The sequence below is a fragment of the Anopheles funestus genome, chromosome 2RL (genome assembly GCF_943734845.2).
Source record: "Anopheles funestus chromosome 2RL, idAnoFuneDA-416_04, whole genome shotgun sequence".
Taxonomy (NCBI): Eukaryota; Metazoa; Arthropoda; class Insecta; order Diptera; family Culicidae; genus Anopheles; species Anopheles funestus.
This window is the reverse complement of record NC_064598.1, coordinates 14,788,177-14,811,048: the sequence shown is the minus strand read 5'-3', so window position 1 is coordinate 14,811,048 and position 22,872 is coordinate 14,788,177. Positions and strand designations below refer to the sequence as shown.

The 22,872-nt window shown below is 39.5% G+C and overlaps 1 protein-coding gene across 7 annotated transcripts in view; it reads right to left on the bottom strand.

Annotated features, from left to right (window-relative positions):
- The window catches only part of LOC125764907 (tyrosine-protein kinase Fer-like), a 39,469-nt gene that overhangs the window by 10,565 nt on the left and 6,032 nt on the right, over window positions 1-22,872 (bottom strand). For 6 of the 7 annotated variants that reach the window (XM_049429609.1, XM_049429607.1, XM_049429612.1 and 3 more), the window contains exons 2-5: window positions 22,215-22,665; window positions 19,247-19,437; window positions 790-883; window positions 458-653 (exon numbers count right to left, since the gene is read on the bottom strand). In XM_049429609.1, coding sequence (XP_049285566.1) covers window positions 458-653; window positions 790-883; window positions 19,247-19,437; window positions 22,215-22,410 — 677 coding nt within the window. In that variant the 5' untranslated portion in view covers window positions 22,411-22,665. The remainder of the gene's footprint in view (window positions 1-457; window positions 654-789; window positions 884-19,246; window positions 19,438-22,214; window positions 22,666-22,872) is intronic. The other variant, XM_049429608.1, reaches the window with a different exon arrangement.

Genomic DNA, 22,872 nt, shown 5'->3' with positions numbered 1-22,872 from the left:
GAAGAAATGTGAGCAACATTATTCAAATTCATCACTGTCGATGAAGCATTTACGTGATAAGCACAGTCGGTCCCTTACACTAAGGTTCTAACCAGCGGCCCGGCATGACTTTCATAAATTAGATTGCTTGCATGATTTCACTGTACCGTCGATGGAAATGGCGCAGGAAGTAAACATGACAGGGATACCGACAGCTCCGACTATAGCGATTCAGTTTTCCACCTCCATCCAGTCCAGTCTCCAGTTCACCCATGCACAGCATCATCCACCTCTTGACCGGATGTTAATCAAATTAATTCCAGGCAATCCCATCCCAAATTACTCTCGAGCTATTCGGGGTCCCGGACGCTGGCGCGCGAGCAGCGCATAATTTGCTGACTAATTCCGGTCGACTAGCCGCAACCGTGGTAGCGACTCGTCTGTATTTAATGGACCCACCACACCGTCCATTACTTACCACGCTTGAATGAAACCTTCCTGAAGGGATTGCTGGTGCTCGAGCAGGCCGGGTAGCAGTATCGTCCGAAAGTCCTTTTCCACCTCGACCGCCTCGGTGATGAGCAGGACGTACTCGTTATGTGCTTGGTGCAGCTTCCGGCACGCCTTCTGGTACTTGTCGATGACATCGTCCAGCTTCCGTCCGGACCGACCGGCTGAAAATGGAAGCGAAGCGGATGGAGTTTCAACTTTAACAATAAACAAACAGTGTTTGCCGGCAACAATGGTACGACAAAGGGATACAAGTGACTGTACAGAGAACTCGGGTAAAGTACAAGAGCACTGACTTACATTTGATGTGTTCCTCAAACCGACCCCGCAGCAGTTTGTAGTAATCTAAATGCTTCTGGTACTCGCTTTTCTTTCGTGCGACGTCTTCTGTGAGCTGCAAAGATGGAAGATAGGACAGAAATGTAACTTCATTTCAGGTTCACTGATGCGTTTGAAAACAATAAATTGAAAGAACTAACATTTAATATTGGAAAAAAGCATTTCTAACTTTTCAACCAAGTCGAACAGCTTGGAGATATTCAAATTCTATGTGTATGTAAATCTATGCACAATCCTTGTGACAACAATATAGCCGTAGTGCCGTACAATAAACTGTCCCCGGTGTATCATAAATCATAGTGGCAAAAACCTCACCCTCGCTGCTAGATGTCACGTAAAGGAGATTTGATTTAACCTTTTTCCTTCCGACTCACCCAGACCTTTACCTTTCCGTTCCGGAACCGGGTAACCTGCCATTGTATATATTATTGTTTCTCTCCATTTTTTTCTCCTTTCCACACAGGCTATCAATTTGGTGTGCGTGATTGGGATCCATTTGAATGCAATTTCCAAATGCAGTTTTGCACAAAACGGTTCACGGTACACATGGGGCCAATGGGGCTGGTCTGAATCGTATCAAAAGGATACTGCGGATTGTATGCAGTTAAGGAAAGCACTGGCTGTGTGGTCAACCCCAGAGGCGCCACATTCTGGTGGTGGAGCATTGGAGCAAACAGTGGTGATGCACTGGTGATTGAAATGGATTTTTAGTTTTTGTTCGCAATGATATGGCGAGGAGTTTTTGGGGTGGGAAAAAACGTGAAACAACACAAGTCCGTTTCAACACGTTACTTGCGACGAAGATTGATGATTCCATATCGGTGCCACTTTTGAAATGGAGAAGCGGACCGATGCGGTTTAAAATTACATTCCCATTCTATTTTCTACTCATGGAACTTTTTTTGTAGGAAATATACAATATTTCCTACGGAAACAATGACAGTCCACTGATTAAGAGTGGAGTGATTTATTTGACGTTTTTTTTTTGTTTTAAAAACTTTGTCCGATATTGATTTGTCGTTTGGAATTAAATCCATACTACGCTGTGTTTGACCACTTTTAGAGTTAGATATTTAAAGCTCGTTTCGAAAGTAATGGCACTAGAATGGAGGTTACCAATTTTTGGAACTCTGCCAGCTTTTGCATTAGTCACAATATGGAATAATGGGAAATGGAAAATATTTTTTAATAGTGTTGGTTTTTTTTTTCTTTTTAGATATGTTCTAAATATTAAATAATTAAAAAAAAATCATGAAACCAAATGTACCAAAAGAGCTTCTTCGTGCATTTTTCCATGGGAAAATGATATAAAATAAGATTTGCAAAATAAAAATAAGCTTATTAGTATTTAATTTACACCTACAAAACCAAAACGCCACACACGGAGGGTTGGCATCCCCAATACGCACGCTAATAAACGTTACATAAATGATAAAATCAGTGCAGCTGATTACGTTGTTCTGATGAAATGCACCAAAGACGCGGGGTTTTAATTACTTTTGCTCATTAGCCCGGCATTGCGGGAAATGCGTTCGGGAATGGTGCACCCAGGTCACCTGAGCACAATCTTCGCTGGCTGAGTCCCCACGCGATTACAAATTGCATTACGCTGCACACTGAAAGCGAAAAACACAAAAGGTCGGCGAATTTGGTATGAAATCTGCACCGAACGCGTTGGGAGCTGTTATGTGGGTCCCGCTTTGTATAGCATTTCGATCGTAATGTTATAATTGCATTCCAAGCTTTAAGCTTCTCACAGTGAGTTCATTCTTTTGAAGCTGTAATATTATTAATATTGTTAAAACATATTCTTATTTGGTTTACTAAACCAAAATTTGCTAAAGAAATAATTAATTCTAAACTAACTTAATAAAACTCTCACTTGTCTAGCAAAAAAAAAACTTCAAACCAAAAGTGGATCAAAAGAGAAAAGTGTAGCCTGTTTCTCAGCAATAAAATAGTTCACCATCGGGCAGGAGATTCGCATCGGCGGTGTTCTAGTTCGGCCAGAATAAATATCACTCTTCGCCATGTCCAGTGTATACTGTGAACCGGGCTGGTAATGTATATCAGAGCAGTTGTTGTGCAGAAAAACAGTTTGATCGGAACGTACACAAAGGCGAGATAATGCGTATGGTGCGAAAAAAAAACTAACAAACATACAAACTACATGCAACAACATACATTTTAAATTGCACTTGCACTGGATTCTGACACAGATTTTGTTGTTGTGCAGGTGCGTTTTCTCCCCAATGTGCCATGTTTTAATCTGGGATGGATTTCCAGGGCAGCACAGCTGGAGAAAACCGTAGCAAAAGGGGGAAGCTACATTAACATACAGATTACAGTTCACACAGCTCATCGTCCGGTATGAGTTAAGCCGCTAAAGTGGGTCGAGTAATGCATCTTTTCGGAGTTGATCTTGTTTGTTGCGAACGGGGTTTGCAGTAGCCCCGAACGCACCAGAAGGGGGCAATGTTGTTTTGTTGTATTTAATGTTGTGCCTGAATGCGTGCAACGCAACATTTTCTCAGCTACGCGCGTATGCACACCGGGACTGCACCTGTCCAGCGTATCGCTGGATAAGCACTAAACATGCATAATAATTAGCTGCATATGAAGGCAGTGGAACCCTCCCCTGGTGGAGCATGTATTTTGGCTTTTGGGCGTTTTCTTTTCATCTCCCATCGTAAAGCTAACCAATAATGCATCTTACATCGGGATGCATCTTACATACATCCCCATTGTACTGTGGAGCGTTGTAATTGAAGACAAAAGGCATACGGGGCCCATAATGCGTGACATAATGCACACCCAACATTCGTGCCCGAAGTCCTACTGACACATCTTGAAGAGGTGATTATTAACAAACGGTTCACCAGCATTTAGCTGTGCGTACATGTGCGCCCGGCTGCAAATTTAACATGCGTATTGTCCTCCCGGTCGGTTAGCATAAGCATTGTGGCTCCCATGCTACACGTCTCATAATATTTTATGTGTTTCGTTCTTGTTTTCCTCCGGGAGATGACCCGAACATGGTTTCCAGATTGTCAGCTTTTAAGACTCTACATGCACCTAGTAAGTTCTAAGCGTGTAAAGGGAAAAGGGCAGATGTAATTAAATTTAATTCGAGCATCAATTCAAACCAACATACTACATCGATCGGACGTACTGTACATTGAGTTTTGGACGACGGCTAATATATAGAATACTAGTATATATTACAAAGTTACCAAGGTATTTCATAGACACAACTCGCTACATAAGAAGTCTAGCATCCTCAATTCCAAATCTGTAATCAGTAAAGTTCCTGGAAACAATAGGAGATTTGAGTAGCAGCTTGATTATTTTTTCTCATTAAAGACACACAAGATTACAGGGTTTTTTGAGTTCAAATGGTAAAGTTGAAACCATTTCTGGATTATTTTCAAGTTAAACTGGAATGTGTTAAGGTAGATTTGGAATCCTTTCCTATTTTCCCTTTCGCGATTAATGCTTTCTCGAGTGACGGAATCTGCTTGTATCGGAAAGCTTTAAAAATTGTGAATTAAAAAACTTCAACTTCAAGAAAATACTTCAACATTCGGGTCTGTTTTGATTCAAATTAGAAAGCTTGAATCTTAAAATAATAAAAATAATAAAAAAATTAAAAAAAATCTATAAATTTGCTTTACCTTTTGTTTTTGGTGAAATTTAGCAAAATTTAAAAATTGATGTATTTTAATGCGAATTTGTTGAAATACGTTTCTTTTCATTCAATTAATGCTTTAAATACAAAAAAGAATAAGAAATAATAAAAAAATTTAAAAAAAATAAAAATTTGAAAATTTTCCTAAGGCTATAGCCTTAGTTTTTTTTGGGAAATTTAGCAAAATTTTATAAATTGATTTCTTTTACTGCAAATTGTTAGAAATAAGTTGCTTTTCATTCAAATAATGCTTTAAATACAAAAAAGAATAAGAAAAAATAAAAAAATAAAAAAAAATTAAAAATTTGAAAATGTCCCTTTTTCAGGAAATTTAGGAAAAATTTTTAAATTGATTTCTTTAAATACGAATTGGTTGAAATAAGTTTCTTTTCACTTAAATAATGCTTTAAATGAAAAAAAAAAGAATAAAAAATTATAAAAAAATAAAAAAAATATAAAAATTTGAAAATTTCCTAAGGTCTTAGGAAGGTATTAGCTTTTTTTGTTGAAATTTAGCAAAATTTTATAAACTGATATATTTTAATGCGTTCGCAAACATGACAATTGCTAAGCATTTAGTGACGGAGTATGATGGTATCTGTCAAAAAATTGAGCAAATATTGAGCAATACATTGAAACCAGGATGAATCACGCAGAAGGATTTATTTGGCACTGGGGATGGGAAACATAACTTAACCTAGGTCAAACCTTCAAGACACTCAAGTTCGAAATCGCAAGCAGATGTGATCTATTCAACATGTTAAGGCCAATCATCGTCGGTGGAGTATCGAATTGATGTTGAAACAAAAACAAAAAATACATCTCCTCTGCCCATCGATCACGAACTGTTACGAGGCAGCGATTGATGAGGAATTTAAAATTCCACTTCCTTCCATTCGTACGGACGACGACAGTGTGTTTCCTATAATCAATGCGCTTCCTAACCGTTTTCTCACATTGTATGAAGCAAGACAAATGATGCTAAAAGTGACTAAAGCGATCGATTGCAGTTAAGCGTTTCTTACTGACGGCTCTACTCCTGCGTTGGGAATGGGTTGCTTCCTTTGGAGCGATAATTAAAGTAACACGATTTGGCACACGAAGCGTCAATGCATTTTTTTGTTGTATCTCCATTGTCATTAATTATTTGTTGCCGTCACAAGTTCTCTCGTAGCGGTTACATTATTGACTTATTGTATTAAAACTTCGTGTTTGGCTAGATTTATATTACGTATTGTTATTTTAAAACAGCTTACAAGAATGATTTAATTCCCACTGCACTATTTGTTACTTATGCCACGACATGCTTGTTCTATGAACATCCAGTTTCGAACATCGAACATTGAACGAGGACGGTAACTTTCTCTTCCCTATTTTTGCTTCATAGCTACTCGTGCTTCCAGACGAAGAATGTCCTCACAAGTTAAGTTGGAGATGAGAAGTGCATCGTCCGAATTGCCGAATGAAAGTCGCATGTCTGTTTCGCAGTCCTCCTTTTCTGACCGACCAAATCGATTACATAGGAGACGCCCGGCTACATGATCAACATGATGCTGGTGGGTGGTTATGCACCATGGCGGTCGGGGATGTTTGATAAAATAGCTAAGAAAGACAACCAAGAGCAAGTACAGATGCAATGCATTGTACGCTGAGCAAGGAATTTCTTCTATCGCCGTCATTCATTTCACTCCAGACGTCTGGCAAAAGTTCGAAGAAATCTTCCACGTTTTTTGCACTCTTCGCTGGCAAATGCATTCTTCATCCCGGCATCCTTGCAGACGCGGTTCGTAATTCCCACCCACAATGAGTTTGTTACCCGGTGCAAGGATAATGCCCACACTCCTGCAAATCGAGTTCGGAAAAAGGAGTTCAAACCAGACCAGGCGCCGGGGTGTAGACACGTGGGGGGTGTGCTCAAAGATCATTATTCCGGAAGCGAAGGCATCCTGCCACTTGGTCGTTTGCTCGCGTATTCGCATCCTTTCGACGGCCATGTTCATGCGCGGACACCTTCCACACTGTTCAGTCTGGGCCAAAGGTGCGATTTTCCTTTCGTGCACTGCACAAGTGAAGTCAAACGAAGTCACGAAACGCTTTTGGCATTTGTGCATTTTTGCTAAGCGCATCTGGTATCGTGTTTTTTGTCTGGAGCTTCAAACAATAAATGTGAACAAGTTTTGTATCATATGGGTTGGAGTTATTAGTCAAACTAAGAGTCTGGTTGCAATCGATTAGCGTTTTGAGTTGATTATAAAATTAAAAAAGCTACAGACAATTTAATGTTCTAAGTATTTTCTTCTAACTATTCTTCATAATTATTTTCCCTATCTTTTCCCCAAAAATGTGCTATGAAAGTTTATATAATGTAAAACAAATTGCTACAACAAATTGATTTTTCTCCGGGAAAACAACCAACCAATAAAAGTCACTAACCTTCCACAACGAAATGTTGATAGCGCATAATAGCAAATAGTCGAATGTACGGAACAAAACTTTCTGGTACCGGATTCTATTCGGAAAACTTGTTTCATTTTCCGTTCCATTTTCTTCTTTGTACGAAAAGATCGCAATTTCCACAGAAACAAAACAACAAAAAAAAAACACAATCAAAAGTCCTTCACGTGGAAGTTTAACTATTAAAGTTGTTGCCTCACTGTTCAAATGAAAGGGACCAACCTATAAGGACGTTCTCCAAGGATTGCCCAAAAAAACAGAGAAAGAGAGAGACCTTTATTTAACAAAAAAGGAATTTGGTGTGAATTGAAGCTTCTAAACGAAAGGCGACAATTTCCACACTTCCGCTACTTGAGTTTTCCTTTCCCCAGTTTCCACATTATTATCGTGCTGCAAGCGCACGAGTGCAGCACAAAGACGAAAAATTTAGTAGCAAAATAAAAGGATCCGATAAAATGGACGATGGGGAAGTCAAAAAAAAAAGGATTACGAAACACTGCACACAAGAAGTTCGGGATGGTGACCGGAAGGATTTGTTTTATGGATGGTTCCGCTAGTAGCAAAACCCACCAAATATCCTAGCTACACGAACCTTGAAGAGGATAAAACAGTAATAGTAGCCAAACGACCGGCACCCTCTGTGAAGCACGATTTTCAATCGCTTTTCTTCTCTCGTTCAATCCATTTCCCATCCCCGATCTCTCGCTCTGCTTTTTATATCTCGCGTGTGCTTTTCCCGTATCTAATACACGAAGAAACAGGTCACCGGTTTTTCCTCACCACCCTGTGTTCGGTTTGAAAATTGCATCCTTGTCGTATATTTCCGACAGCAAAAGAGCATTTTATCGACGTTACAGAGTACGAGCCGGTTGCTCGGTATCTTACACGCCAGAGGTCTTAATCAAGCTACGGTTTCCATTACGTTGCTTCGAGATAGGATTATGTCTGAAGATGTGATTGAAGCTGACACAATCGCCAACTCTTCACTGAACTGCAGCAAAACAAAATAAAAGTAAAACAGTTTCATCACCGGCGGGAAAACCCGGTCGTTTGCACAACAAATCAATTTGTTATAAAAAGGAAAATAGCTCACCGTACGATCGGGATCTAATAAATTACAAAAAAAGGTACAGCAAAACATATGTGGAACTCTGCGGCACACAACCCTTCAATGTAGGATCCCTGACGGTCGGTTCCGGTTTTGTCGGGTTAGGCCGACTTAAGGTAATAGCAAATTGGTGCTGGTGCAACATGTAGAAGGAATGCAGTTTTGCTGCAATGTTAACCATTGTGCATTTGTCGTGCTGCAGTCACTCGTGTCCCATTTTGAGGGATGATGTGAAACATGTTTGTGATGTCTCTACTCTGGTACTCTGGTAGAAGGTACTCTGTATTTTTTTTTAAATTAAATAAAACTATTTCTAAAATTAGTTTTTATAAGAAATACATTATTTTTGTGTTCTTTTACAAACAAAAAGTCAAAATAATAAGCAGCATCATTAATGCGTCATCAGGCATCATTAGAGAATGAAGAATTTAGAGGTTTTTCGGTGGCTTTGTGTGTCTTTTGCACATGCTTCAATACATGCCATCGGCCAATTGCCCGCGATGAGTAAGCTTCCGAAGAAAATGACCAGCAAACGAGCAACCTGCGTGAATCATCGGTTAAACCACGGTGGAACAAGTCGCGAGCCCCCGTTGTTTGATTCGATTTGTGACATTTCTCAAAAAACTACAAAACGATTATGATTCATTGCGTTAAAAAAAATATTACTAATTTAGTTGTTGTGGAATTAAAAAGGGAAGTAGATTATGAATTTAATTCGTTTTATCTGCAATGTAACTACAAGTAACTGGTAACGCGTTACTGAGTCATCGATGCTAGTAGGTCAAGTTGGTACAATTCTTATAAGTTAGCTCTCAATAAAAAAGCTCTCAACTTTAAACAGCTGATCAGTAGAATAGTTTCCACTAAAGCTAACTACGCGAAGGGATTAATACCTAATGTAATAAATGCCACAATTTAATAATGAAGATGAATGTGTCCCTAGAGGTGTTGTAAGGTAGGGAACAAACACCATAAATCATTGGACACAACCATGGAGGGTCTGTGTTCCACAGTCAAGGAAATGCATCTGTGCATTGCAGTCATAGTTTTGTTTTCTTTTTATGGGAAAGTTAGAAGATTTCCAGTTTTCTGCAAAGTTTTCCCCGTTAGCATACATGTATGGTTGAATAAGTTGGTCCAACGTTTATTGTCATTAGGGACGCACGTCGGAAGCGTATGAGTGTTTTTTTTTGGGAAATGATGCATTCTTCAGACCCCGGAAAAATCCAACAACTGAAGCTATATTTCATTGCACATTGTCACGTTTCATGAATTACACCTGATCCGAAAAGTAAACAATGCAACATAAATATTACTCTTAATGCACAACTGCTGGGGTTCAATGGTACATGATGAAAACCATTTTCCATGCAATTACTTTAATATTCATGCATTATTAAGAGTAAATATCAATCGCACAGTAAATGAAACCATTGTACATTAATACATTCACCCTTATAAACGGGGACACATGACATGTTGCACTTGGGCGAAAAGCGCTTTCCCTGCATACAGTTGCAAGGCTTTTGTAGTGAGTTTTCCGTATCCTTTCGCAACAGGACGAAACAGCCGGAAGCTTCCGGAATGTGAAGGTACGATAGGAAATGTTTTTTGTACCGGTATACCATCGAAGGTTGTAACTTTTATGTTGACGCATAATGCTAACTTTATGGTTACTTCCGTGAAATAAAAATACCAACTGGTGGAGGAATAATTTCACCACCGAAGCCAGCTCCTTTTTTGGTAGTAAAATCGAAAAGGCAAATGGTACAAAACAATGGAAATTTTTTGCATAAAATTGTGTAACAACATCCATGAGGACGGGAGGAAGTTTTTCAACAATTCTTACAAATGAGTGTGGTGTTTTGTGTTTTTATGAATCTGTTTTGTTAAAGTTTTATTACAGGCATCTTTAAATACAATAACAATAAGTGGAAAAGTTCTTATTTTATTACATAAATAGTTCATGCTTCTAAGTAGATAAATGAATGTCTCATACGTAAGGAAACACGAATTTCTTTCATTTGTATCATTAAAATAAAATAATTTTTTAACACAAACCGATAAACTAACAAATCGTACGTCTACGAAGATTTTCGCAGTTTGGTTCGTTGGCGTGGAATGTACACGGTTCGGAATTCATTTGGGATTAAAATGAGCTCAGAAGGAAAGCCCTTGCAATCGCCGTTGGTCAAACCGTTGCGATCCGGTCCTTTGTAACCTGTCCCAGTGCACTAAACGTAGCGGTACATCACGTCGGTGCAGCCGAATGAATGACATTGCACCAGGACTGCAGAACTGGTTTGGCGAAGGAGAAAAAAAAGGCAAACCTGCATCGGTACAAAAGGTGCTTCCACAGGGGCTTATGATGCACTGACCTGCCTCACACGCAATCTGCTGTTGCTGCAAGGTGAAGATCAAAGCCATCCGAATTGCTGCCCCTATCGTGACCGAGTGGTCCCAACATTGACCGGTTTCTTTCGCGACAGGGAAATAATAGTTGTTCCGGGCTGCTGGACGGGAATATTCGGGTCACCTAATCTGCAATTCCATTGGTATTGGGGTTGCAATTTTCATTTCCTATCGTATGTCTCGGTCTGTCATCCTTCTGGTTAGATAGGAGGCTCAGTGAAAAGTTGTATTACTGAAGTAGTTGTCGTACCCATTTGGAGTAACATACGAAGCAATGGAAGAGAGTGCATCCAATCATGAAGGCAATATTCCAGTAAACTGCCCTTCTTAATGGATCTTTTATTGTAATAATCGACACAACCTATTAAACACTTGAACTTTGAGGGGAAAAAAATTGAATTTCGCAAGTAATTGCAAAACATTTCCCTTAGACATAACCTTTAGCATTCGATTAATTATCCCGAAGTATGCTGAACCTCAGATTTATTGGTAATGATGCCGATTTTCATAATGACAATACTGATACTAAATCTCATCCGAAGTTCATATAGTCACAGAAAACTGGAAAATAAATAAATCTCCTGAAGTTATGATCTCAAGTAGCAGTAAAGCAGGAGACTTGACTGAATTATCCTCAACATAATAAAGTAAAGATATACAGAACTTTCGAGTTCAAAGTTATGAAGTTCAAGACGATTCGAAATTCATTTCAAGTTGAACTCGAATTTTTTGAAGTAGAAGTGGAATTCTACGCAATGTGGGGAATTTCTTCGACTCAAAACATTCTCAACTGACGCAGCTGTCATGTTGGAAAGCTTTACAAGTATTGAAGATAAGAAAGCTTTTACTTAGAATCTATGTCATCTTACAAAAGCTCAAGAAAGGGGTAAAGACCTTACATCTACTTCTCCACATATTCAACTTCAACTTGAAACGAATCCAGATATTGTTACAACTTAAATTCCACTTGAATCCGAAACCCCTGTTATAGATCACTGATAATTCTGCCATAGCTCACTAAATGTACTTGATGAATACAAAATTTACATAGTTATACACCCTAAAAAGGATGATTTATGTGAACATTTCAGGTGTTTTGATAGGTTAAATATAAAATAATACAAACTATTCACTACAATTAACTCCTGTCACAGCTCGTTGACAGCCGACGGGTGGCTTGTTGTTTCATCGCTCAATTAATCGCTATCTTGCCAGCTACAACTTGATTCCAACCCTCCAAAAAGGGAAGCTGAAAAAAGTGAAACACTGTTTAATCGTACATCGTGAAGGTTTCATAAAAAATTAGCTCCCCTCGCGAGTCGGAAGCTCACGCCAGCGAGGAAAAACAATTTCCCAGGCGAATTATCCAATCGGCTGCTTGTCTTAGCTCAATTTATGTAAACGCTGGAAGCAGCCAGCTGACGACGCGGTCTGGCGTGGATGGAAAATTTGTCAAAACCAGATGTCGGTAGATACGGTGAAGCAATGTAAAAAAAAACAAAGAAGCGAGATAGATAATTCACAGTTTTTCTTTTCCTTTGCTGTCTACTGTTTGCCATAAATGGAGGAAAAACCATTCCATTTAAAACGCCTCGATTCTTCCCACTCAGGCGCACACTTCTGTAAGCGAATAATTGAATAAAATTGACTAAATTGATCGACCATCGCCGGAGAGGAAGGACGATGGAATGGAAGATTCTGTTGCAGAAACGTGATCATATTCGAAGCTATTGTAGCCGCCGTTTGGTGGTTTTAATTTGTCAGACGGTTTTTGGGTAAAATTATTAAACCACCTTCGTCACCTTCTGTGCAAAGACGGGGTACATCTTTAGTGTTTCATCTCATCAACAATTAACTCACAAATCAAAACCGAAAGATCATCTTCGCCTTTGGCTGTTTTATTCGCTTCTTCAAATGGTTCACACACAAGTTTGATTGGCACGTCGCCGGCAAGTCAAACGCCAATTGCTCATTCACCTTCCCTATTTTACACCGTATTTATCCACCGTATGCTGTTTACGGTGCGATAGAGTCACTTTAACACAATGTAACACCGGTGAAATGTATGCACTTTTAGCGCTTTTCTTTTGCTGCGCTTCTTCTGCCGCAATTTCACCAAAGTCATCGGAGCGGAAAAGTGCTCTTCACAGGCGCACGTGGAAAGTGAATGTTATGCTTTGGTTTTAATTAAGTGTGGAAATTAAACGACCATTAATGTGACCATCCTGTTGTAGCGTTTTATTAGCACCGTTTAATGTTTTCCGTTTCTTATCTCGACGTCTGTCCATCGGCCCAGTGACCACATGATGAGTATGGTTATGGGATATTAAACAAAGTTAAGCAAAATTTCACACGCTTCCGTTTTGGGGGTTTTCATTCATATTGGTAATATTATACGACTTTCGTGAGAATGTTCTTCTTTTTTTCTATACAATAGCTTCAACTAATTGACTGGTAACGACTAATATGGGATTTAGCACAAGTTCTGACAGATGCCCAACTCGCGTAATTACCCGCTGTGGCCCCAATAAGATCTCCTTTTCTGGAGATCAGGAGAACAGGAAGAATATCTCTTTGCATACACGCAGGAGTTTGCTTGACAGCTCAGTGAGTCAATTGTACTAAATTCAGGCAAATAAGAAAATTTGATTGCTATACGAGAACCTCAGTTTGAGTTATAATCGTGAATTACCAGGGTTACGAAGAATCAATAATCTGATGGATTATCTTCAATTCCGTGGCATATTTGACACTAGAACTACTAGGCCAGTTAATTTTACCGGTCCAGTTGCTTTGAACCACATAGTGTTTTGAGGTTATATTAGTCTATAGCAGTTAATATAAGACTTTTACATATCTTATTTATCGAAAGGAACTCCAAAATGCATTAGAACATCCACCAGCTCTTCAAAACAATAAAAATCCAAAAATACCTAACATTAATGACTAGAACTTATAAGCGAGTTTTAATGATTTCCATTGGTAAGACTGTAAATCATAAGTGCAATCATCAACCAAAGCATCTAAGGCATTTGAAGCAATCTCTTCAACAAGCATTACAGGGTTTTTCGATTCAGTTTTGACTAGCCGCACACTTTTTCCTGCTCTGCGCACTTGATTTTTGACACGGGTAGGCAAAAAAAACATGCTGATTGCTAAAAATCAAGTGCGCCGAGCAGGAAAAAGTGTGCCGCTAGTCTAAACTGAATAGAAAAACCCTGTATATCCGTTCCCTATCCGATAATGAACAGTTTATCTCTTTACAGAGAAAACCTCCAAAGAAATTGAAGGATGAATAAAAACAGATCACTCCATCGTCTGGCTGACCCTTTTCCAAAGTGCATCACGTTTCTTTCTTTTGTACACTGACGGGTCCGATTTACCGCTCCACTGCCAACCATCGACTGGTGTTCCTTTCACAGACACTGAAAACCTCGACAAAACAAGGGCCGAAATGTGGGGCGAAAATTATTCGATCCTCCTCGATAACGATGACGAAATGGTTATGGCGGTGTTTTTGCTTGTTGCTGCTCTAATTTTGTACACTCCTGTCTTAAAAGCGGTACGGTTTGGAAGTTTCAAAAGGCGGTTCAGTAGCATCTGGTTTTTCCAGCTGGTCTAGGCGCGATTGAGATAAACTACAAAACGCAAGCACGCAGTGAAGCTGTTTTTAGACTTGTTTCGAATTTGGGGTAAAAACCTTTCCGCTGTAACTATTTCATGTTTGGCCTAGTTGAGGATGACAAAGTGTATAAACTAGTTTAAACTTCCCTGTTTTTTTGTTTGGAGCTACAGTATTGTTTCCTCTTCATTTACCACTATTGTGAGTATTTGGTATTTGTTCGGACAAAGGAAAACAGGTGCCTAACACTGTCTAAACCAAAACTCCAAACCACCCCATTCTACCAACCTCGGTACATCGCCAGTTGTGTCAAAGTCAAGAGAGCAACAAATTCGATCCAAACACGGTTCGCCGGTCGAACAACGAGTCCACTAAAATCCAATTAATATCAATTCTGTGATAATTGATGGCAATTGTTGTTCTGGAGCATTCCGTCTGGGCGTCATGGTCGTGGTGCCTTCTGAACTTCTCCCACAGCTTCCCAAACTCCTTCCAGTTCCTCCAGAGAATTGGCTTATTGGAATACACCGCATTGACCGACCATAAACGTTCGTACCATCAGTGGATTGTTCGGCTAAGAGCAACATCAATGCAATTGGTGTACGCGGGGCAAATGAATATGGATGGTCAGGTTCGCCCATCTTGAAGTCTTGCAATGTTTCTTTGTCTAAATCAACTCCGTGCAATTGAAGGTTGAAAAAGAAAGTATTTGTGTAATTTTGTTTGAAAAAAATATAATTTATTCTAAGTCTTGTAATTATCCAAGCAATGAGATGTATCTATTATTAGACACATGTCCCCAGATTGCCATATCCCCAGTTCTGCCAAACCCAACTTGGATGGCTGCTATTGGCACCCTTTCTTTCTGGGCACTATCAATATACCACAAAACTAATACAATAAAGATCACCAATGTGTTTCCCACCTTAAAAGCCCTTTTATGTTCGTATCTGTTCGCTGAGTGCTTTTATCAGACAAGTGCCATAATGGTATGACCCTATTTGTTTGGATGGTGTATACAGTAGTGATGGGAATTGATGCCATAAGATTCATTTCATGGCCTCAACCCGGAGTCGGGTACAGTAGAATCGGAAACGACTCCGATCAGTGGATGCAGCGGGTTCGGCCCAACCTGTAAAGAAAATTAGGTTCAGTAGTTCCGGCCCGAACTCCGGGTCGCTCCGGAGTGCACCCACTGCTCCGACCAAACGGATCCGAAACCGGACCAACGGCTTCGAAGTTTTTGTCACGGAATCGACACGGGTTCCAGTCAGTTCCAGTTCCGGAGTCCGTTCCAGCTCCGGAGTCGGTTCCAGTTTCGAAGTCTGTTCTAGTTCCGGAGCCGATTCCAGTTCCGGAGTCGGTTCTAGTTCCGGAGCCGGTTCCGGAGTTGGTTTTGGAGTCGGTTTGGGAGTCGGTTCCGAAACCGTTGGTTCCAAATCTGTTCCAGTTTCCGGTTGTGGAGCCATTTTTCCCATCACTACGCTGCATCCACCAATCAGAGTCACTTATGGTAGTTTGCATCTACCGGAATCGTTGCACCTACTGATCCTACTTGTATCTACGGATCGACCCGGTAGCTTATGGATGGCTCCAACCCGGTAGGTTCGGGTCGATCCGCCCATCACTAGTATGCAGGAGTGGTACGTTTGATGTGCGCCACCGATTTTGCCAGCTCGTTTTTGGTGGGTAATTCGGTTGATTACATTGCCAGCTAGTTGGCTGATACTTCCAAGAAATCTTCCTTATGCATCGCATACTGAGCATATTGAAGGTATCATCCTATTTTTAGGTAATTGGCTATCATGGAGAGACCATTTGACATCAAATAGATCACTGTTCCGGATAGCATTAAGCTGCGTCGTGTGTGTATGTACTAAAGCTGAAGCAAACACCCAAAATATAAGAACATTTCACAATTACAGCTTCAACTTGTATTTGAATGCTCGTTTTTGCCTCCAACTGTTCGACAAACACAGCAAAATCTCTAATTGGATTCCGCCGTGTGACCGTGGGTGATCTTTTGCTTTTCTTGGAAATTTCATCAACCGGAACCGGATTTTTCTTTTCGCTTTTTATTTTCATTCACAAACACGTGTTTCCCGCTTTCGGGGCGTGTGTTGTACCGTAATGTACAATGTAAAACGCAACCGTACACCCTTCCAACCTGTGGCGAGGTTTTGGTGTTGTTTTGTTTATTTATACAGTCAGCTGCTGTTGGTGGGCGATTTTGTACATTTAATTCACTGTCCCACCGTCCCACACCCGAAATGGTGGGGCGGATAAGCATGGTCACAGCATCGTAACACAAACACATCGCGAAACGTGTACCACCCCACTTGGGCGAGTCTCTTTCTCCGGTTTCAAATTTTTGGCCATGTTCCAAACGCATATTACATGTGATGGCCCCAAACGCGTACCGGGGGGAGGGATGGCGTGAGAAATGGGCGCTCCACGGTTGTCTTGCGCAAAACGATCGATGGTTTTGTCTCGCTGGGTTTATGGCTCAGGAAGCAAAGATTCGATTCGCCTCCCGTTCGACAAACCGGTTAAGATATGAACCGAAGAAAAACAAAAGCTACGCAAAAAACGCCTAACCATGAACGATTGTCAAAGCCGGCGGGAATTGAGCGGGAGAATTGAACCCCGACTGGGTACGCGAGGCGGGAAGGGTGACACTAGCAAAAACGGACCAAATTGTGTCTGTATGCGTACGCAAAGTTAAGCTATAATGGAGAAGAAACTGTCGGCCACACTATACTGTTCACAACACCACCCAAAGAGCGTGGGGCCACCCTCGCGGACAGCTTCGTCGGGTGACCTATAATTGGCGCTAATAAATTCGAACGCGCAGCGTGTCTTGCCTTGTTATGTGCATTTCTTTAATTTGTTATTGTTTTAGTAACAAAATTTTGCTTCTATGTAAAGGCAATGTTAAACTGTTGTAGATATATTTTTATAAATAATTAAATTCATTGTAATTTTAATTTGAAACCTTAGCAAAAGTACTGATTGAAGACGCCCTATGCCACCCAAACTGGTTGATGTCAGAGTTGAATTAATTGATTTGATGATTAGTTCCCTACTTCTTGGCTGTGGTTGACAGCAAGAACACCCAATGTTTGTAAGACCGATGGGACCGATGGGTGGTTTGTTTTAAATTAGAAGACATGATGACGAACGACACTCTCGGTTGAGTTGCAGCTGTTACCGTACGGATTTATGCATTTGTTTGTCCTGCTCTTTCTAAGCTTCCCAACGAAAAAAAAACTCACCAACTAATGCACTGTGCTCACAAGGAAAACGAACTACGCGATCGTGAACCGAACGATAACTTGCTTGACTTTTTTGGCCCTGCACAATTGATTTTGGACAAAGGGAAGAAACAGGTAGCCACACATTGCACCTCGAGTTGCGTGCCACACGTCAACGAATGGGTGGTTGCAGTAAAATGTTGCGCCACCCTTCATTGTTTCATTGGAAGATCATTGGGAGAGGAGAGTGTAAATTTATTAAATTTTCTGCACGAAAATGAAGAATGACTTTGATGGGCAGATGAAAGAAACCTCATTGACCTACATTGTATTCGCTTGAGAAAAAAAAACATACACACAATCAAACATTAAATTTTATTCTTATGAAGAAGGTAAAAAAAGTTGGCAATGTAAACAAATTTGTTTATCTTAAAAGTAGCATAAACATTAGCATTCGCATTTCATATACATTGTACAGAGAATTTTTGCGATCAGCAAAAGTGCGTTTGAACGAGGTTCGGGGATTTTTATTTCATTTATTTACTTAAGATTATAGTAATAGCCATTTTTTATGGTGACAAAATGTGACCAAATCTGGTCGAATCGTTTCAGTAAACTTTGATATAATTTCCAACAATTCAATTATTCTTTTGTGGATGAATCATGTGTTTCGAAAAAATACTCCGCAGCAGTACCAAAATCAGTGCCCTCAAGAGAATCAAAATTAAATTACTTTTCGAGGAAGATACTGCTAATAACAGTAACAAATGATGCAATTATTTTATTTACAGCGCATATATGACTTTTAGCGCGAGCAAAAGAGATGCATAAAACATCTTCTTAATGATAAATCCATAACGAAACGTTTGGACTTTTTGTTATGTGTGAGAAGACATAAAAACCGGAGAAATACACTAATAACATCATCGAATTTTTTTATCCTTTACCATCCACCAGCATGATGATAGTGGGCCGTGTTCTACACGATTCAGTCATCTGCACCAGACACCATGTATGTGTGCATGGGTACGTGTATGTGTGGCCAGACAACGCTACCACAATTTAACAACATTTTCTCAACCCACCCGGGGGCAACAGGGCCGACGGTCGACCGTCTGTCGGAACCATTCGGTTGGACCCGTTGGTCCCGTGCTCGGAACGTTTCGTTCGGCTATTTGTCGGACATACTTGTGCAATGACACAACGCCCTATTTCCACCGAGTTGCCGGGTCAACTGGTAGGGTAGATGAAACCCACTTCGAACAATGTGGAAAATGAATTTTAACGTTGATAATTGTCATCCTGCTACTACACTCGTGCTTGGTACTTAGTGCATTAAGTTACGAACATTTTCCTCTATTCCTCTCTGATTGAAAAAACATTTTTAAACAAAGAGAAAGTTTAATTTTTTTCTTCATATTAGAATTTAAAAAAACAAGTTAATAAACTAGTTATTTGCATGGCGTGTATGTCGCTCCATTGTGACCTAGAACTGACCTAATTTTTAAAGGTTCATCGATCGTCAACCTAAGCTACCCCATTCGCATGCTTCAGACGTATTTCATTTGCTATTCTTCTGGTGGATAATAAACGCAGACAGCACAATGCGATGCTGACCTGACAGGGCATCATTTGCAAACGACATAAAAAGGTCAACACACATGTTGTTCTCTAGGAATTATTAATGTCGAGCATTTGTTTGCCTGTGCAGATGGTGGCTAAAGAGTACAATAGAAATTACCGTTAATTATGAAATGAATAGGATATAAAATTTCGTTTTCATAATACATAGAAATTCACGTAAAAATAAAAATAAATTTTCATAGTACATTTCGAGAAAAACAAAGAAACTAATTAATTTACTACCATTTGTTACTTACATGGCTGAACTGGGTGGCTATTTTGGTGTGTTCCTCTTGGTACTGCTTTCGGACGCGCCGTTTTTCCTGGTACAAGCTGGCCAGCTTCTCGTGACAGACCGTTTCCAGCTGTTCCGCGTTGGTGCGAATCTGTTTGGCCGTATGCTCCAACTCTTCCATAAAGCTTCGCCATGCTCGCATTATGTGACTTCCTGTTGAAAAAAAGGTGAGAAGATGTAGAAAAAAAATCAAAACGCTGAATGTTAGTTGATTATTCTGTTGATTTTTCTATTGGATGAATAAGTAAATTTGATGCACATTTTTCCCCGAAAATTTGGCTGATTGATTGTGAATTATTTTGCGTTTTTCAAGCCACCATAAGCTGCCTTTAACAAGCTGTAATCCTCCTGTACACTATTCCTCATGTTTGAACTAAAATTATAGTAAGCTGGATAGATTAAAACGAAAAATGCCATAATAAATGAACTGCCATAACGAAATGAATAAACGAAATGAACTCAAGTAGGATAAGGACAAATTAGTAATTTCTAAGGACAAATAACTAAAATAGATGAATAAAATTCTAGAATCAAACAAATAAGTAGCATGTGTGTTTGTTTATGTCAAAACAAAACAGAAGTTTGTTGAATATTTTAATGCGGATAAGTTGCATAAATTTATGCTTTTTCTACCACACCGTTCGACCCTGACTTTACCTTCAATTGAGCCGCGGTGGTATAACTGGTGTGCGATTTTTGTGTGCACGTAGAACACGTTTGATTAGCTGTTAGCATAACATTAACTATTCAACAACAAAACCTGTTAGAGGTAACGCTTCAGATCAATTCAGGCCTACATTAGAAACCTTCAGCACGGACAATGTATTCAAATTTAAATGACACAATGGGGGTTTTTTTTGGGTGGGTTGGGGGTGGATATACTTTGGCAAAACGCCATCATGATTTTGGGGTTTTCCCCGTATCGCTAATTTTCTTTACACGAGCCTTTGTTTGCACATTTGGTGATTAAACTTTATTTGTTGTTGTGCTCTATTTATAAAATTTTCAGATATTTATTCTTCATAAGTTTTTTTAAAATATTTTTTTAGAATAGCTTAGGTATCAAAATTTATTTATAAAAATCAAACAAACAATTTCACGCAGTAAATAACAGCGCCATAAATTGGAAACAAACATAAAACAGGAAAAGCCACACCAACCCACACCTAAACAAATGTTCCGTCCAACATATAGAGCTTGATGTAATTTCGATTTCCGCAAATTTCTATAATTACGCGCACACACACACACCCGCACCAATACAAAATAATAAACCCCAAAAATAACATCGAAAAACGATAGCTTCGGACCCCGAAAACCCCAAAAAAGCAAATCGCATGGAATTTCGTTCAAGATAACTGATCGTACGTCTGTTAGGGTGCGAGCGTTGATGATGATATTGCACGTATTAAAACACACCGAAAAGGGAAAGGAATAATGTGGGAGAGAAAGGAAATAAAAAAGGTAAAATAAAAAAGGTTAAATACACGAAAAGGGGAAACTCTTTGCAAAAGTTTGTGGCGTTTCGAAGCTCAAACAAAACCACCCCAAAAACTGGCCTAGCAAAACATTCTAAGCAGAAGAATCTCTGTGTTACACACGTCGGTTAAAGAGATGTGCAAAAACATGTGGATAGACGATCGAAAGTTTTCCAATCCCAAGAGCAAAAAAAAACAAAACAACAAACGTTCCCTCTCTCAGCTTTGACTTTGTTTCCCACCGTTTTTTTTTATTCGTTCCCCATCCCGATGGTTTCATCTTTAAAGACAGCACAAAAGGTAAGCGAAACAGCACCGAAAGTATTGGCGGCACGCATCGGAAACACATTTCGCTGTGCGAGTGTCGATGATAGTTTAAAATGAATTCCACGCAATGGTGCGTGATGGAAGTCGCTATATAAAAAAGAGCTGCGAAATAAAACAGAAAGACCTTAGGCAGGCACACGCAGGCTGGGTTTTTGGTATGCGAAAATCAGATGAAGCGATTGAACCATTTGGAAGTAAGCAAACCTAACCGAAAGGAAGGAAAGTGTGTAGCGTATTAGTAAAAGCTCGGCTCGGGTGTTGTCTCTGCTTCGGACGTGGGAATTTGTGCGGTGAAACAAAACATTCGAAACATTGGAAGATTGAATACTACGGAGATGCACGGTAAGCACCCATTTCCGGGCGAATTTATGTGTGATTGATCAATGCCTAATGATTTCGAATGAAAAATGGTCACATCCCATTTCCATTATGGGAGAGTTCGAGCTCGAGATTCGAGGAATTAAATTATTTATGTGTAATCTTCATTGGTATTTTTTTATTTCCTAACTATAAACATTTGTATATTTGTATAAAAAACTAAAAACAATCCCATATTGAAAACATAAATTAATTAAGAAATAAGTAAAGTTTTCATTTGCTGCTAAAACGTAATTTTTTGATTTAACAATGCAATTGTTAAATTTTTGATCTACATTGTACAATTATTTTGGTCGCTACACCAGGCACAGCTGATCGTTGAACATCATACATACCGGACTATTCACGATTTAACAAAATCCATGTTTTTTGCTTAAACAATGATACTTTTTCTGTCATCTAACGTAGGATATTTAAATTATGTTAAAAAGTTAAAATGTTTTTTAAAGCAAAATTGGACATAAGAACTTCAACCCAAAACCACCATTTGCATAAAAGAAAGACATCAACGAAAGTTATGTATGATGAGATTTTTTTTTGTATATTTAAAGAATTTAAACCTCGTATATATTATTAATTTTTTCCATAAATTTTATTGTTTAATTTTTCAAAATTTGCATAATATACCGCCTCTTTAAATTAAAGCAAAAAAAAAATCTAAAATGATGGAGGCGCCCAGTACATTATTCCATTCGCCTGTCAAGCTGATCATTTCTCTCACTCACGCACTCTCCCCATCACACTTACCTTGCAGATCATCGGAACGATCGATTTTGAGTCCTTGTTGAGTGACGGCTGCTAGCGAGACGGAATACTCGCGATCACACTTCGCCTTCTGCACCAGGCAGCGCTTCATAATTTCGAGCAGCTTCAGTTCGGCCTCCTGCCGGTTGAGCAGCGCATCGTGCGCCGCCCGACCCTGCAGTGCGGACGAAAAGCCCATGGCGATGTTGGTGCTGTGGGGTACCGAAGTTTTTTCGGAAAATCCCCCTGGAAGATGCGCTTCGACCGTTCGATGCGTTTGCTGTTTGTGTTGATGCCACCCGAAATAAATGTCACACTACGAACATCAAAACCGACACTTGCCACTTGGCACTAACGACTGTGAGCTGGCAGCTTTGATTTGATCGTCACAAGTCGTATGAACTACATACAAAAACTACACTCTGCACTGCACGCACTATTACAAATTAATCTGCTGTTGAAAATAGGAATGAAATTATAAATATTAAATACTGCCACCACAAAGGTTAATCTTAGTAACACAAAACAAATAAAGAAACGAATTCTAAATCGATTTTTATCACTTTAACAGCTTTGTTCACTTTACACTCTTGATGAATTTTCAAGCGCTTACATCTTTGCCACTAGTTTGTGTATCTCGTCGTTTAGATCCATATTTCTT